Source organism: Heptranchias perlo, chromosome 15 (genome assembly GCF_035084215.1).
Source record: "Heptranchias perlo isolate sHepPer1 chromosome 15, sHepPer1.hap1, whole genome shotgun sequence".
Classification (NCBI taxonomy): Eukaryota; Metazoa; Chordata; class Chondrichthyes; order Hexanchiformes; family Hexanchidae; genus Heptranchias; species Heptranchias perlo.
The window spans coordinates 45,585,001-45,597,218 of NC_090339.1; the positions used below are offsets into that span (position 1 = coordinate 45,585,001).

General features: G+C 43.4%; 1 protein-coding gene across 1 annotated transcript in view; it reads right to left on the reverse strand.

Annotated features, from left to right (window-relative positions):
• LOC137332745 (actin-binding protein WASF3-like) overlaps positions 1 to 12,218 on the reverse strand; it is a 96,711-nt gene that overhangs the window by 43,126 nt on the left and 41,367 nt on the right. The window contains exon 2 of the mRNA XM_067996682.1: positions 9,270 to 9,428. Coding sequence (XP_067852783.1) covers positions 9,270 to 9,402 — 133 coding nt within the window. The 5' untranslated portion in view covers positions 9,403 to 9,428. The remainder of the gene's footprint in view (positions 1 to 9,269; positions 9,429 to 12,218) is intronic.

The window sequence follows — 12,218 nt, forward strand, 5'->3', positions numbered from 1 at the left end:
GTTGTAATGTAGGAAGCACGGCAGCCAATTTGTGCACAGCAAGGTCCGCAAAACCACAATGACCATATAATCTGTTTCAGTGGCAGATGAAGTTCTTAGAAGAAGCTCACGGTTAAGAATTAGAAGACATATGTTGCTCCATGTCAGTGTCTGCTTCTAGAGATGGAAGTGGTCCATTACCTCCTTGTGTTGGGACAGTGGATAACCGTGCAACAACAAGCACCACAAGTATTGATGTGGTGGCTGCCTGGGGCCTGTACATTCTCATAATTTTGTGGTCATTTGAGCAGGGTGGCTGGATGATGTGTATGTGGCACCATCATAGAATCATAAAATGCTTATAGCACAGGAGGAGGCTGGCCTCCCATTTTCCACCCTCTGTAAACTTGAGCTCACCAAAATTCAGGTGCCCATATCCTAACTTGCACCAAGTGCTATTTATTCTTGTGCTTGCATTGGCATTGGTCCAGCAACACTTCAAATTTAAAATTCTCATCCTTGTGTTCAAATCCCTCCATGGCCTCGCCCCTCCCTATTTCTGTAACCTCCTCCAGCCCTACAACCATCCGAGGACTCTGCATTTATCCAATTCTGGCCTCCTGTGCATCCTTGATTTCCTTCGCCCCACCACTGGCAGCTGTGCCCTCAGCTGTCTAGACCCTAAGCTCTAGAATTCTCTCCCTATACTTCTCCGCCTCTCCACCTCTCTCTTCTCCTTTAATCCTACCTCTTTGACCAAGCTTTTGGTCACCTGTCCTAATACCTTCTTATGTGGCTTGGTGTCAAATTTTGTCTGATAAAGCTCCCGTGAAGCACCTTGGGACATTTTACTATGTTAAAGGCGCTATATAAATGCAAGTTGTTGTTGTTGCTGCCAGTAAGATACCACTTCAAGCACAGCGTACATAGTAAGATTTTGTGTGTTAAGTTGCTGTGGACCATTGTATGCTTGAGTTAGTAGCATGAGAAAGAATAGTAAACAAAGCACAGTTCAAGGCATGAACTGGGAGGTTTCCGACCTCACCTTTCCTCATTGCATTTCACCAAAGTGCCCAAGCCAGCATCCACATTACATGGGTTTATAGATATACAGCTTACAGGTACCTTGTGTGGTCAGTGTGCTTATTGTTTGTTGCTTCATACATTATATAAACCACAGAGCAAGCACATTGCCATACCAGCAGTACAGAATATTCTAGTAAATCATGGGAATACCTGTGGATTTAGAGAGTATATGAAGAATAACCAGAGTGTTACCACTTCAGTGATGCTTCACCAAGCTTGCAATGAAGTTCTGTTAACAGCCACTATAAGGAGAGTTTGTAAAATGAAGCAAAATGTGAGAAGTATTACTTTGGCAACTTTCTTAAAAGGAGTAACTTTCTTCCACACCTGCTCTTAGGATTGGAGACAGCATTTGCCAATTTCTGCCACCTCCATCCAGGCTGCTCTACTATTGGCCTACATTGGAGGGTGCCCCGCAGTTCCAGAAAATCCCTTCTCTACAGGACCTCCAAATCTGTCTTATTGAATGGAGCAGTTCTTGTGTGTACCCTTGTTTTAGTCATTTCATCCCCTCTTCAGAAGCAAGACAGCTTGAAGGGAAACTAGCAGGCCTCTAAGAACTGCTATTGCCAGATAACATGACCCCGACGCCCTGCATGCTCCCCGCACATCATGCGTTGTGCACAGGAAGAGCTGACAATTTGTTTAAATGAGCCAGCAATTCTTTATAGCTTAACGTTAGCTCATTGTGCTGCAGGTGTACACAGTTCCTTAGTAGCAGTGCTTCTATGACCATGGTGCCAGGGAGCATATAATTGACTCCAGCATCTTATCTTTCTCCTGGGCATTCTGAATACTAACTTTAACTTCACTCTTTGGTTATCTCCTCATTTACTTAGAAGCAGGGGATTCTGGGGAGTCATGACAGGTCTGTCTGGGTCTGGAAGGAGGAAGTAGACCCTTTGTCAGAACACAGTTCCAGCAAAGAGGTCCGCTGTCTTTTAAAGTGTTTGTAGGCCTGCCATATGTTTACCACAATTTGCAGTTCTTTCACCTTCTCGCTTGTGTATTTTTGCCACATCTTTTCTCTACTTTAGCTATTTTCACACCCTTCTGTCATTTTAATATTTTTTCATTGCTTCAATGATATGAACTTTGCATATCATCCACTAATTTTCACCTCTTTATGTGAAGGATTTTTTGCATGTGGTCACACACAATCTGGACCTTCAGCACGTGGTACCCTTTTCTATTAAGCAGAGAGTGTGCACTGAAACTGAGGAGGTTGCAGAGGTAGGGAGGGAAGAGGCCATACAGGATCTGTAAACAAGAATAAGAATTTTGAATGTAAAGTTGTAGAAGGAAACCAATGAAGATTGGAGAAGTGGGAGTCAATGGAGAGTGGTAATGATAAGGGTGGTACAGGAGCAGGCAGTACTTAATGCCAGACAGCATGCAGGCAGTAGGGATTTGACGAGTTGGGGTTTATGCAGGGTGGAGCTCAAGAGGCCGATGACCACAGCATTGGAGAGGACGAGGCTGGAGGTGACGGACATGGACGAGGGTCTCGGCTGCATTGGGGGTAAGGTGCGTAATCTTGCAACGGTAGAAATAGTTCTTGTTGATCTATAGAATATGAGATTTGAAGCTCAGCTCAGGGTGAAGCAGACATGGAGATAGCACACTGTCACACTTAGTCTGTGTGGAAAGCTGGCAGAGGTGCAAACAGAGGCTAGGGTGCAGAGTTACACATTTATCACAAAGAATTTCATGACAGCTCTAAAATATACATTAGAAAATCCATTTGGCAGAGCACAAATGCACCCATTAAACAAACTGAATCTGAAGGTGCTTCATTGTATCAATGCTTCACAGCAAATCACAAACCAGAAAGTTAAAGATTTTTACTAACAGATTGCAATACGGAACTGACTTTCCCATTAATTTCAATGGTGGTCATTTAAATGCACTGGCACGGTAGTGGGTGGTCCAGAATTTACTGTAAAAAGGAGGAATAATTTAAATGGAGAATATCCCATGGCTATAGACTGAACTGAAAGACTGAACAGGCTGGGGCTTTTTTCTCTAGAAAAGAGAAGATTGAGAGGTGACCTGATAGAGGCCTTTAAAATTATGAAGGGGTTTGATGGGATAGATGTAGAGAAGGTGTTTTCACTTATGGGGGAGTCCAAAACTAGGAGCTATAAATATATGATAGTCAATTATAAATCCAATAAGGAATTCAAGAGAAACTTCTTTACTCAGAGAGTGGTAAGAATGTGGCACTCGCTACCACATGGAGTGGTTGAGGCGAATAGAATAGATGCGTTTAAGGGGAAGCTAGATAAGTACATGAGGGAGAAAAGAATAGGAGGATATGTTGATAGGGTGAGCTGAAGTAAGGTGGGAGGAGGCTCGTGTGGAGCATAAACACCGGCATAGACCTATTGTTCCAAATGGCCTATCTGTGTGCTGTAAAATTCTATGCAATTCTACGTATAGATGTGATACTATATTTGTCAGAGTGGAAACACAAGTGAGAAAGCCTTGAGCATATTAAATTCAGCGAGGCTCATGAGTTATATAAATACAGTTTCACAGCAGGAGGTAGGACATACTGATTATATGAAGTGATAATAAAGATGAGAATTGTTCAGATGCCATTTTTCCATAGTCATATTTTTTCCAAAATTGAAGTTGTAGTTTCAGGCCTCATTGCAGTGGAGACAGTAGTACCTGGCAGTTAATCCGTCCCAGCATGACCCCTTGCTCTAAACTGTTTCTTTGTATTTTTGTTATATCACTCGAATAATGGGCATACTTTTACTGCAATTTAAATGAAATGCTCCCCTAACCCAGTGTAGCAGTAATCCATATGACAAGAATGTCCCAGTTTCAATTCCCAGTCTTTGCTGAGTTAGCCAATCTCAACCAGGGTGGTAGTCAGCATGCTACAATTGGCCTCAGTACCCCTGGGTTAGGAATGGGGCGGAAAATCAGATGGGATTCTTTTTCCTAATCCTACAGGAATATGTTCTGTATGTGGACATTGGGTCAGGACAGCATCATGATGGCACCCATGACTAAATAGCCGACTGATACTCACAATCTAGGCCCACAAATGAAGAATGGCCACTTGGACAAGGTACATGAGAACAGCCAATGCGCGTGGACTGGTACGCCAGTAAGATCAGCAATGAGAAAAAGCCTGTTCTCTCAATAGAACTTCAGCAACAACCCCCAATTCTGCTGACAACTAATCGTTTTCATCTTGATCAAAACAAGTATGTTCTTTTCTTAAAAGGACTATGCAGGCATTTCATACTGCTACAAAGCACTCGATGCTATCCAGGAGGCTTACTTTAAATATATTCTACCCTTTTGATAGCATATGGGTCGAGTCTCAGGACACATTTTAGCATTCATGATATGGTGCAAAATTATTAAAGCAGCAGATTGAGAATTCTGTCATGACTATTATGATTCATTATTCTGTGCAGCGATCACAGCTTCTGCTAGATACACTTAAATCATTACTAATCATCCTGCCATATCATCTAATTTCAACAATGAAGTACTTTGTTCAACAGGCTATCTGAAGAAGGGGGTGGAGATGGGGGCCCAGATGAAATCATAAACTGCAACGTTGCTTCCAGGGTGGAGGCAGAGGCTGAGAAGGAAGCTGATCAGAAGCCCAGCAAAAGACTTAAAGCTGCTGGAAGAAGAAATCACAAGGCCAAAGGGGGAACAACACATGGGAGATATAGGAGTGGGGCTGAAGTACAAAGGCAGCAACGGAGTGGGGCATAAATGTGATGAGATTAGGCTCAAAGCAGCCCAGAGTCAGAGGTTGGAGAGAGAGAGAGACTGAAGGGAATGCAGAATTCCAGGCATGGTGGGGCCTAAATGGCAGTAAGTGGAGCTGGAAGGCTTGTGTAGCCAGGGGAGGAAAATTGAGAGGAGCTGAGCCACCGGAACACGGTCAAGGAAAGGGCTGGAAGCTAACAAGAGAGGCAGGCGTGGGCCAAGAAATGGGGCCAGAGGCTGAGGAGGCCAAAGGAAAAAAGGCGCTGGGAGACGGGAATGGAGAAGCACCACAGCACTATCAGTGATGGGAGACCTGCAACTACAGTTTGACTGATGACTGTTTACATTGGAAATTCCTATTATAAATGTTTGCATAGGCAGTTTCAATTGCAAGTGTTGACATAAAAATCATTCCTCAAAGTCCTAACAACAGGAAGTAAGATTTGTGAACAGGAAATGCGCATATACGCAAGATTTTTTAATAACAGACATATTTTCCCTCTTCACTTTTCTTGTTTTTGAACGCTGACACATTTTGGTTATGGTCCACAGGCACCATCTTGCAACCCACCAAAATAGCCATTCTTCGTCTATGAGCTAAGATAATGAGTGTTTGCAAGCTATTCAGCTGTGTGAAGCTTGATAGCCATGCCCAGTCCATTCACTCACAGTTTCCAGCAGTGGTTACTGGATAGTAATCAGGAACATGGGCACGAACTGATTTTTCCTCCTTTCCTAGCCCAGAGACATTGAGGCCCAAAGCACATTTTATATATTTTTCCCTTCAATTTTCTCCTCTCTGAAGGCTGATTCGTAAGTGTGGTCCACAGACACCATTTTGCACCACATCCAAGTAGCCATTGCTACCCAGCTTAGATCAGTTAACTAAGCATAGACCAGGAATCAAAACTGGGGCCCTTCTTGGTCAATATGGCTCAGTACCATGCTGGGTGGCGAGCTTATCAGTGAAACCATAGGATCAGCTCTATTATTTTACTTTTATACATGATCTTTAAAACTGTATTCTAAATGAGCATCATATCTTAATTTTATATTGTGTCATGGTAGAATTGTTAATATTTCATCTTTTTTTTAAAACAATTACATATTTTATAAAATTATTTATACTACTATTTTTTAGTAATAAAATTGGTGGTTCTATGCCAGGTCCACTAACTAGAAATAGAAATGATGTGGAGATGCTGGTGAAGGACTGGGGTTGACAATTGTAAACAATTTTACAACACCAAGTTATAGTCCAACAATTTTATTTTTACTCCCACAAGCTTTCGGAGGCTTCCTCCTTCCTCAGGTGAACGGTGTGGAAATAACATTTTCGAATCCTTCGCATTTTAAAATCACAGAACAATGCCTGGTGATTACTGCCCGTTGCCAAGGCAATCACAGTGAGCAGACAGAAAGGTGTCACCTAAAAAGGCCACCGAATATACAAACCCCCAAAAACAAAAAATAGAGAGATAAGGAAGACAGTCAATGACCCGTTATATTAAAAACAGATAACATTTGTTCGCTGGTGGGGTTACGTGTAGTGTGACATGAACCCAAGATCCCGGTTGAGGCCGTCCTCATGGGTGCGGAACTTGGCTATCAATTTCTGCTCGACGATTTTGCGTTGTCGTGTGTCTTGAAGGCCGCCTTGGAGTGTGCTTACCCAAAGGTCGGTGGCTGAATGTCCATGACTGCTGAAGTGTTCCCCGACGGGGAGAGAACCCTCCTGTTTGGCGATTGTTGCACGGTGTCCGTTCATCCGTTGTCGCAGCGTCTGCATGGTCTCGCCAATGTACCATGCTCTGGGGCATCCTTTCCTGCAACGTATGAGGTAGACAACGTTGGCCGAGTCACAGGAGTATGAACCGTGCACCTGGTGGGTGGTGTCCTCTCGTGTGATGGTGGTATCTGTGTTGATGATCTGGCATGTCTTGCAGAGGTTACCGTGGCAGGGTTGTGTGGTGTCGTGGACGCTGTTCTCCTGAAGGCTGGGTAATTTGCTGCGAACGATGGTTTGTTTGAGGTTGGGTGGGTTCCTGGAACACTTCTCACCACGATGGACGTCTCGGCACTCTACACCAGTATCCCCCACGATGACGGCATCGCTGCGACAGCATCAATACTCAACACCAACAACAGCCAATCTCCAGACGCCATCCTACAACTCATCCACTTCATCCTGGATCACAATGTCTTCACCTTCAATAACCAGTTCTTTACCCAAACACACGGAACAGCCATGAGGACCAAATTCGCACCCCAATACGCCAACATTTTCATGCACAAGTTCGAGCAGGACTTCTTCACTGCACAGGACCTCCAACCAACACTATACACCAGATACATCGACGACATTTTCTTTCTATGGACCCACGGTGAGGAATCACTAAAGAGACTACACGATAACATCAACAAGTTCCATCCCACCATCAAGCTCACCATGGACTACTCCTCAGAATCAGTTTCTTTCTTGGACACACGAATCTCCATCAAAGACGGGCACCTCAGCACCTCACTCTACCGCAAGCCCACGGACAACCTCACGATGCTCCACTTTTCCAGCTTCCACCCTAACCACTTCAAAGAGGCCATCCCCTAAGGACAGGCCCTGCGAATACACAGGGTCTGCTCAGACGAGGAGGAACGCGATGGACACCTACAGACGCTGAAAGACGCCCTAGTAAGAACGGGATATGATGCTCGACTCATCGATCGACAGTTCCGACGGGCCACAGCGAAAAATCGCGGAGACCTCCTCAGAAGACTAACACGGGACGCAACCAACAGAGTACCCTTCGTCGTCCAGTACTTCCCCGGAGCGGAGAAACTACGCCATGTTCTCCGCAGCCTTCAACATGTCATCAATGATGACGAACGCCTCGCTATGGCCATCCCCACACCTCCACTACTCGCCTTTAAACAGCCACCCAACCTCAAACAAACCATCGTTCGCAGCAAATTACCCAGCCTTCAGGAGAACAGCGTCCACGACACCACACAACCCTGCCACGGTAACCTCTGCAAGACATGCCAGATCATCGACACAGATACCACCATCACACGAGAGGACACCACCCACCAGGTGCACGGTTCATACTCCTGTGACTCGGCCAACGTTGTCTACCTCATACGTTGCAGGAAAGGATGCCCCAGAGCATGGTACATTGGCGAGACCATGCAGACGCTGCGACAACGGATGAACGGACACCGCGCAACAATTGCCAAACAGGAGGGTTCTCTCCCCGTCGGGGAACACTTCAGCAGTCATGGACATTCAGCCACCGACCTTCGGGTAAGCATACTCCAAGGCGGCCTTCGAGACACACGACAACGCAAAATCGTCGAGCAGAAATTGATAGCCAAGTTCCGCACCCATGAGGACGGCCTCAACTGGGATCTTGGGTTCATGTCACACTACACGTAACCCCACCAGCGAACAAATGTTATCTGTTTTTAATATAACGGGTCATTGACTGTCTTCCTTATCTCTATCTCTCTTTTTTTGTTTTTGGGGGTTTGTATATTCGGTGGCCTTTTTAGGTAACACCTTTCTGTCTGCTCACTGTGATTGCCTTGGCAACGGGCAGTAATCACCAGGCATTGTTCTGTGATTTTAAAATGCGAAGGATTCGAAAATGTTATTTCCACACCGTTCACCTGAGGAAGGAGGAAGCCTCCGAAAGCTTGTGGGATTAAAAATAAAATTGTTGGACTATAACTTGGTGTTGTAAAATTGTTTACAATTAGAAATAGAAATAGAGAGATTCCCATCAGATTTATGCTAACATTTTTTGTGGATAAATATCAGGGCGAGGAATGTTAAGTGCTAGAGAATGGGAAACTGTTCCCATTCATGTACCAGCAGCATACACTCCCTGGTCAAGCACAGAATTTTCCACATCGTTCACCTGAGGAAGGAGGTAGCCTCCGAAAGCTTGTGAATTTAAAATAAAATTGCTGGACTATAACTTGGTGTCGTAAAATTGTTTACAAGCACAGAATGGGATACATGCAGGGTGAAATTTCCTCTACCCTCCTCCAACGACCTGCCTTAAGTTCAACTTTAGAAGAGCATCCACTACTGCATCAGTATGATATTTCCAGTTGCTATACCAAGCATTGCTCTGGCCTTTCTGAGGGAAACTATCAATGTAATGCCAGATTATGGGCAGCTCTGTGCTGCGGACCCATACTTACTAGGAAGTGTGTTAAAGCTGTCCAAACCCATGTGACCTAGGACTTTTGCAGCCAGCAGAGAATGGATATTTCCATCACATCGAAGGATGCATACCCAGTGTGTCATTCACTCCTCCAGAAATAATTTTTTTCTTATATGAATGATAAATCCTTGCGAGAAGTCAATTCATTAAAAGGGAGCGATTCAGACAAGAATCACCCTATACGTTTACAACAGAAAACAGATTAAACATGAAGTCTTGCTTACGTACTGAGACTGCCAAGCTGCTTTATAATGGCAGCTAACGTGCTGTTTGTCACACATTCCAACTCACTGGTGACACCTTCTGGTAAAGCCCCATGACACAGATGCCGAGGTTCAATGATCCTCTTGATGAGCGGCATCTTTAGTTCAAAACGGCATCAATTCCCTGAAACAATGCATTACATAACAAAGTCAGACAAGGCAAGGATTATCATGTAAAGTAGTTTACATTCAGTTCAGTGATTAAGTCATTCTTTAGCCAACAATATTTCCCTCACAGTTGCTCTGGTGGCTCCCCCATTAGCTCAATTGATATTAGTGAACTAGTTGGGTTTTTATGACAATCCATTACAGTCACTTTTTATTTCCATATTTTTTTAAATGAATATAAATCCTCAAATTGCCATGGTGGGATTTGAACTTGCATTCACTGGATTATTAGTTCAGGCCTCTAGAATTACTAGTCCAGTAATATAACCACTACACTATCATACCCTACTCTTTGACATATAAATTAGCAACCTCATTCAGAGAGGCCATAAGAATATCTAGTGCAGAAACTGAAAAATTCACCCTGATGAAATGTTTGGTGCTCTTCAAAACAACTTGTTTAAGATTTTGTTAGAAATATTAAACAGTGGAAATCTTCAAAATCCATGATCCTTGCTGCGCCTAGCAACAAGAGGAATTCTTCCTCCATTGCTGAGGAAGGATGAAGAGACCTTTACATCTAACTTCTACTGTATGTGAGGCCTCGTCTGATGGTGCCAAGGACCCAAATTTTCATGGGTCACAAGAACAGAGATCAGAGGCATAGGAAACAAATACTTTCTTTCTGTTGCCCCTCCAACAGCGACTAATAACGCCCTGGTACATTAAAAAGTGTGAACAGCATTCAGAGGTTACAAATATCTCGTTGAGCACCTCTCTCCCACAGCCCCAGCATTACTATAAAAGTGCTTATTGTGCTATTGCCATCAAATACAAATGAAAGCACTCCAACCGTTACCTTGCACAGTTGCTCAGACCTGGTGACAGTCGGCTCCCCATATCCGTTATTGTTTATTGTGTTTTTTAAAAATGTTGTAAGTTATTATTTATTATTTCTTTTATGATTTCCTCATGTCATACAATGCTATTAGCTGATTATCCACTTTTTTAGCTGCCAGGGAGTCTTCCTATTATGGTTACAAAAATGAAATGGTAAGTAAAAACAATAACCATAATCTTTAAATCATATTTGTGGGGAGTCATGGATTTTCTTCCTGCTGGAATGACTTTGCAAGGCAGATGTGTCACATGGCTCCCGACTGCCTCAACCTGTCAGTGAAAATAAATAAATTGTCCTCACTCCACCCTGACTACAAAATACTCACGAGGCTTTGGCTGCCCTGCACATCTGGATGTTAAAAATAGATGGCTGGCAAAAAAAACTGCTGGGCAGATAGCCAAAAAAAAAATTGTTTCCACAAAGCAGCTTTTGTGGAATCACAGGAGGTTTGGAAGTTGATTCAATTGTGACAATGCTCAACGAGCCTACATTCTCTTACAATAAACCACTTCCTTATATGCCAACATGCAAATATGTTTAAATTAATATTCTAGGGGTGACTTCTTGCACCCAAAAATTGAGTGATGTCAGTTTTGGAAAGCAGAATGCTTTTTCCCCTCCCACTTTTTGGCATCCAGTATCAATATCAAGCCCTCTCAGGTCAGGTATAGCACAGGCAGATAGAGGAACGTTCCCTCCATTCGGTCCAACAATATGCTTTAACCCCAACCTCAGAACAGCATCCCTACGCTACTAGTGCAGATTTTTACACCACGCATCCAATTATTACCATATTAAGGGTAGCTTTGTGCTGTGGGTTGAGACTGCCCAAACAGGGTGGAGTGAGGACAATGTCATTTGTTCATTCCCATTTCATATTGGACCCTTTATAGCTGCTGGCAAAGAGAGGAATTTTTTGTCCCATCAGTCGAAAAGTGAGACTGCAGTGAACTACCCCACTAATCACACAGTACTCCATTTGTAAAAATGTTTTATTCAGCTGCTTATTTGCCTGCATGCTTGCCTGTGCTTACTGACAACCCATCAATCATGCACATGTGGTTGAATGAAGAGTTGGATTTAGTGGATAACAATGTAAGATCAGACTGAAGAGGCAGTTCTGAAATGTGAACATGTATAGAACTCTGATGTATTCTAATTAAGTTTACGTTTAAGTACCTCAGAGGTATTTACCTGTAAAGGATGGTTAAATACAGTTTAAATTTACGTGCCTATGTATTCATAGACAGCCTCCATTTTGAAAGTGAGTGAGCTAAACAGACTGCATATTCCCACCCATCTGAAGCCTGATCTCCTTCTCACAGACATGTCATTCTGGGCAAGTGTCAGGTGAAGGACAGATGCTGTACCACAAGATGAAGAGGTCAGAGAACAGAGCACATACGCCACTCTAAGGCACTTTCTAGGGGCCTGTTATTGGACAGCATTTCAAATATAGTTAACTTCAGCTCTTGCACAGTGTGAAAATACCATCTGCACATGCAATAATGTTTTTCTGGTGACTGTACACACAAAGCGTGATTGCACATCATCACAAATAGTTCACTATTTTCAGGTTCTCATTAATATGCCCACATCGACTCCCTATTCTCACAAAGAAACATTAAAAGGAGTTGTGTGGATCTCAAAATTTGAATGTATTTTATTTTTCTCTTGAACCTCATGCATCACATAGATCAAAGTCCATCCACTGCTCACGGCTTGTGAAGAGAAAGTGTACTGTTCCCTCCAGGTCTGTGTGCACATTTTTTCAGGTCAAAAAGAAAAAAGGGGAATATTCAATAAGTGAACTCCAGTAATCAGAGCCATCAACCACCGCAGTTGTTTTGTTGGATTCAGAAAGTTTGTAGGAGAATCCGTCCCTTATCCCAAGGACCGCTTTAT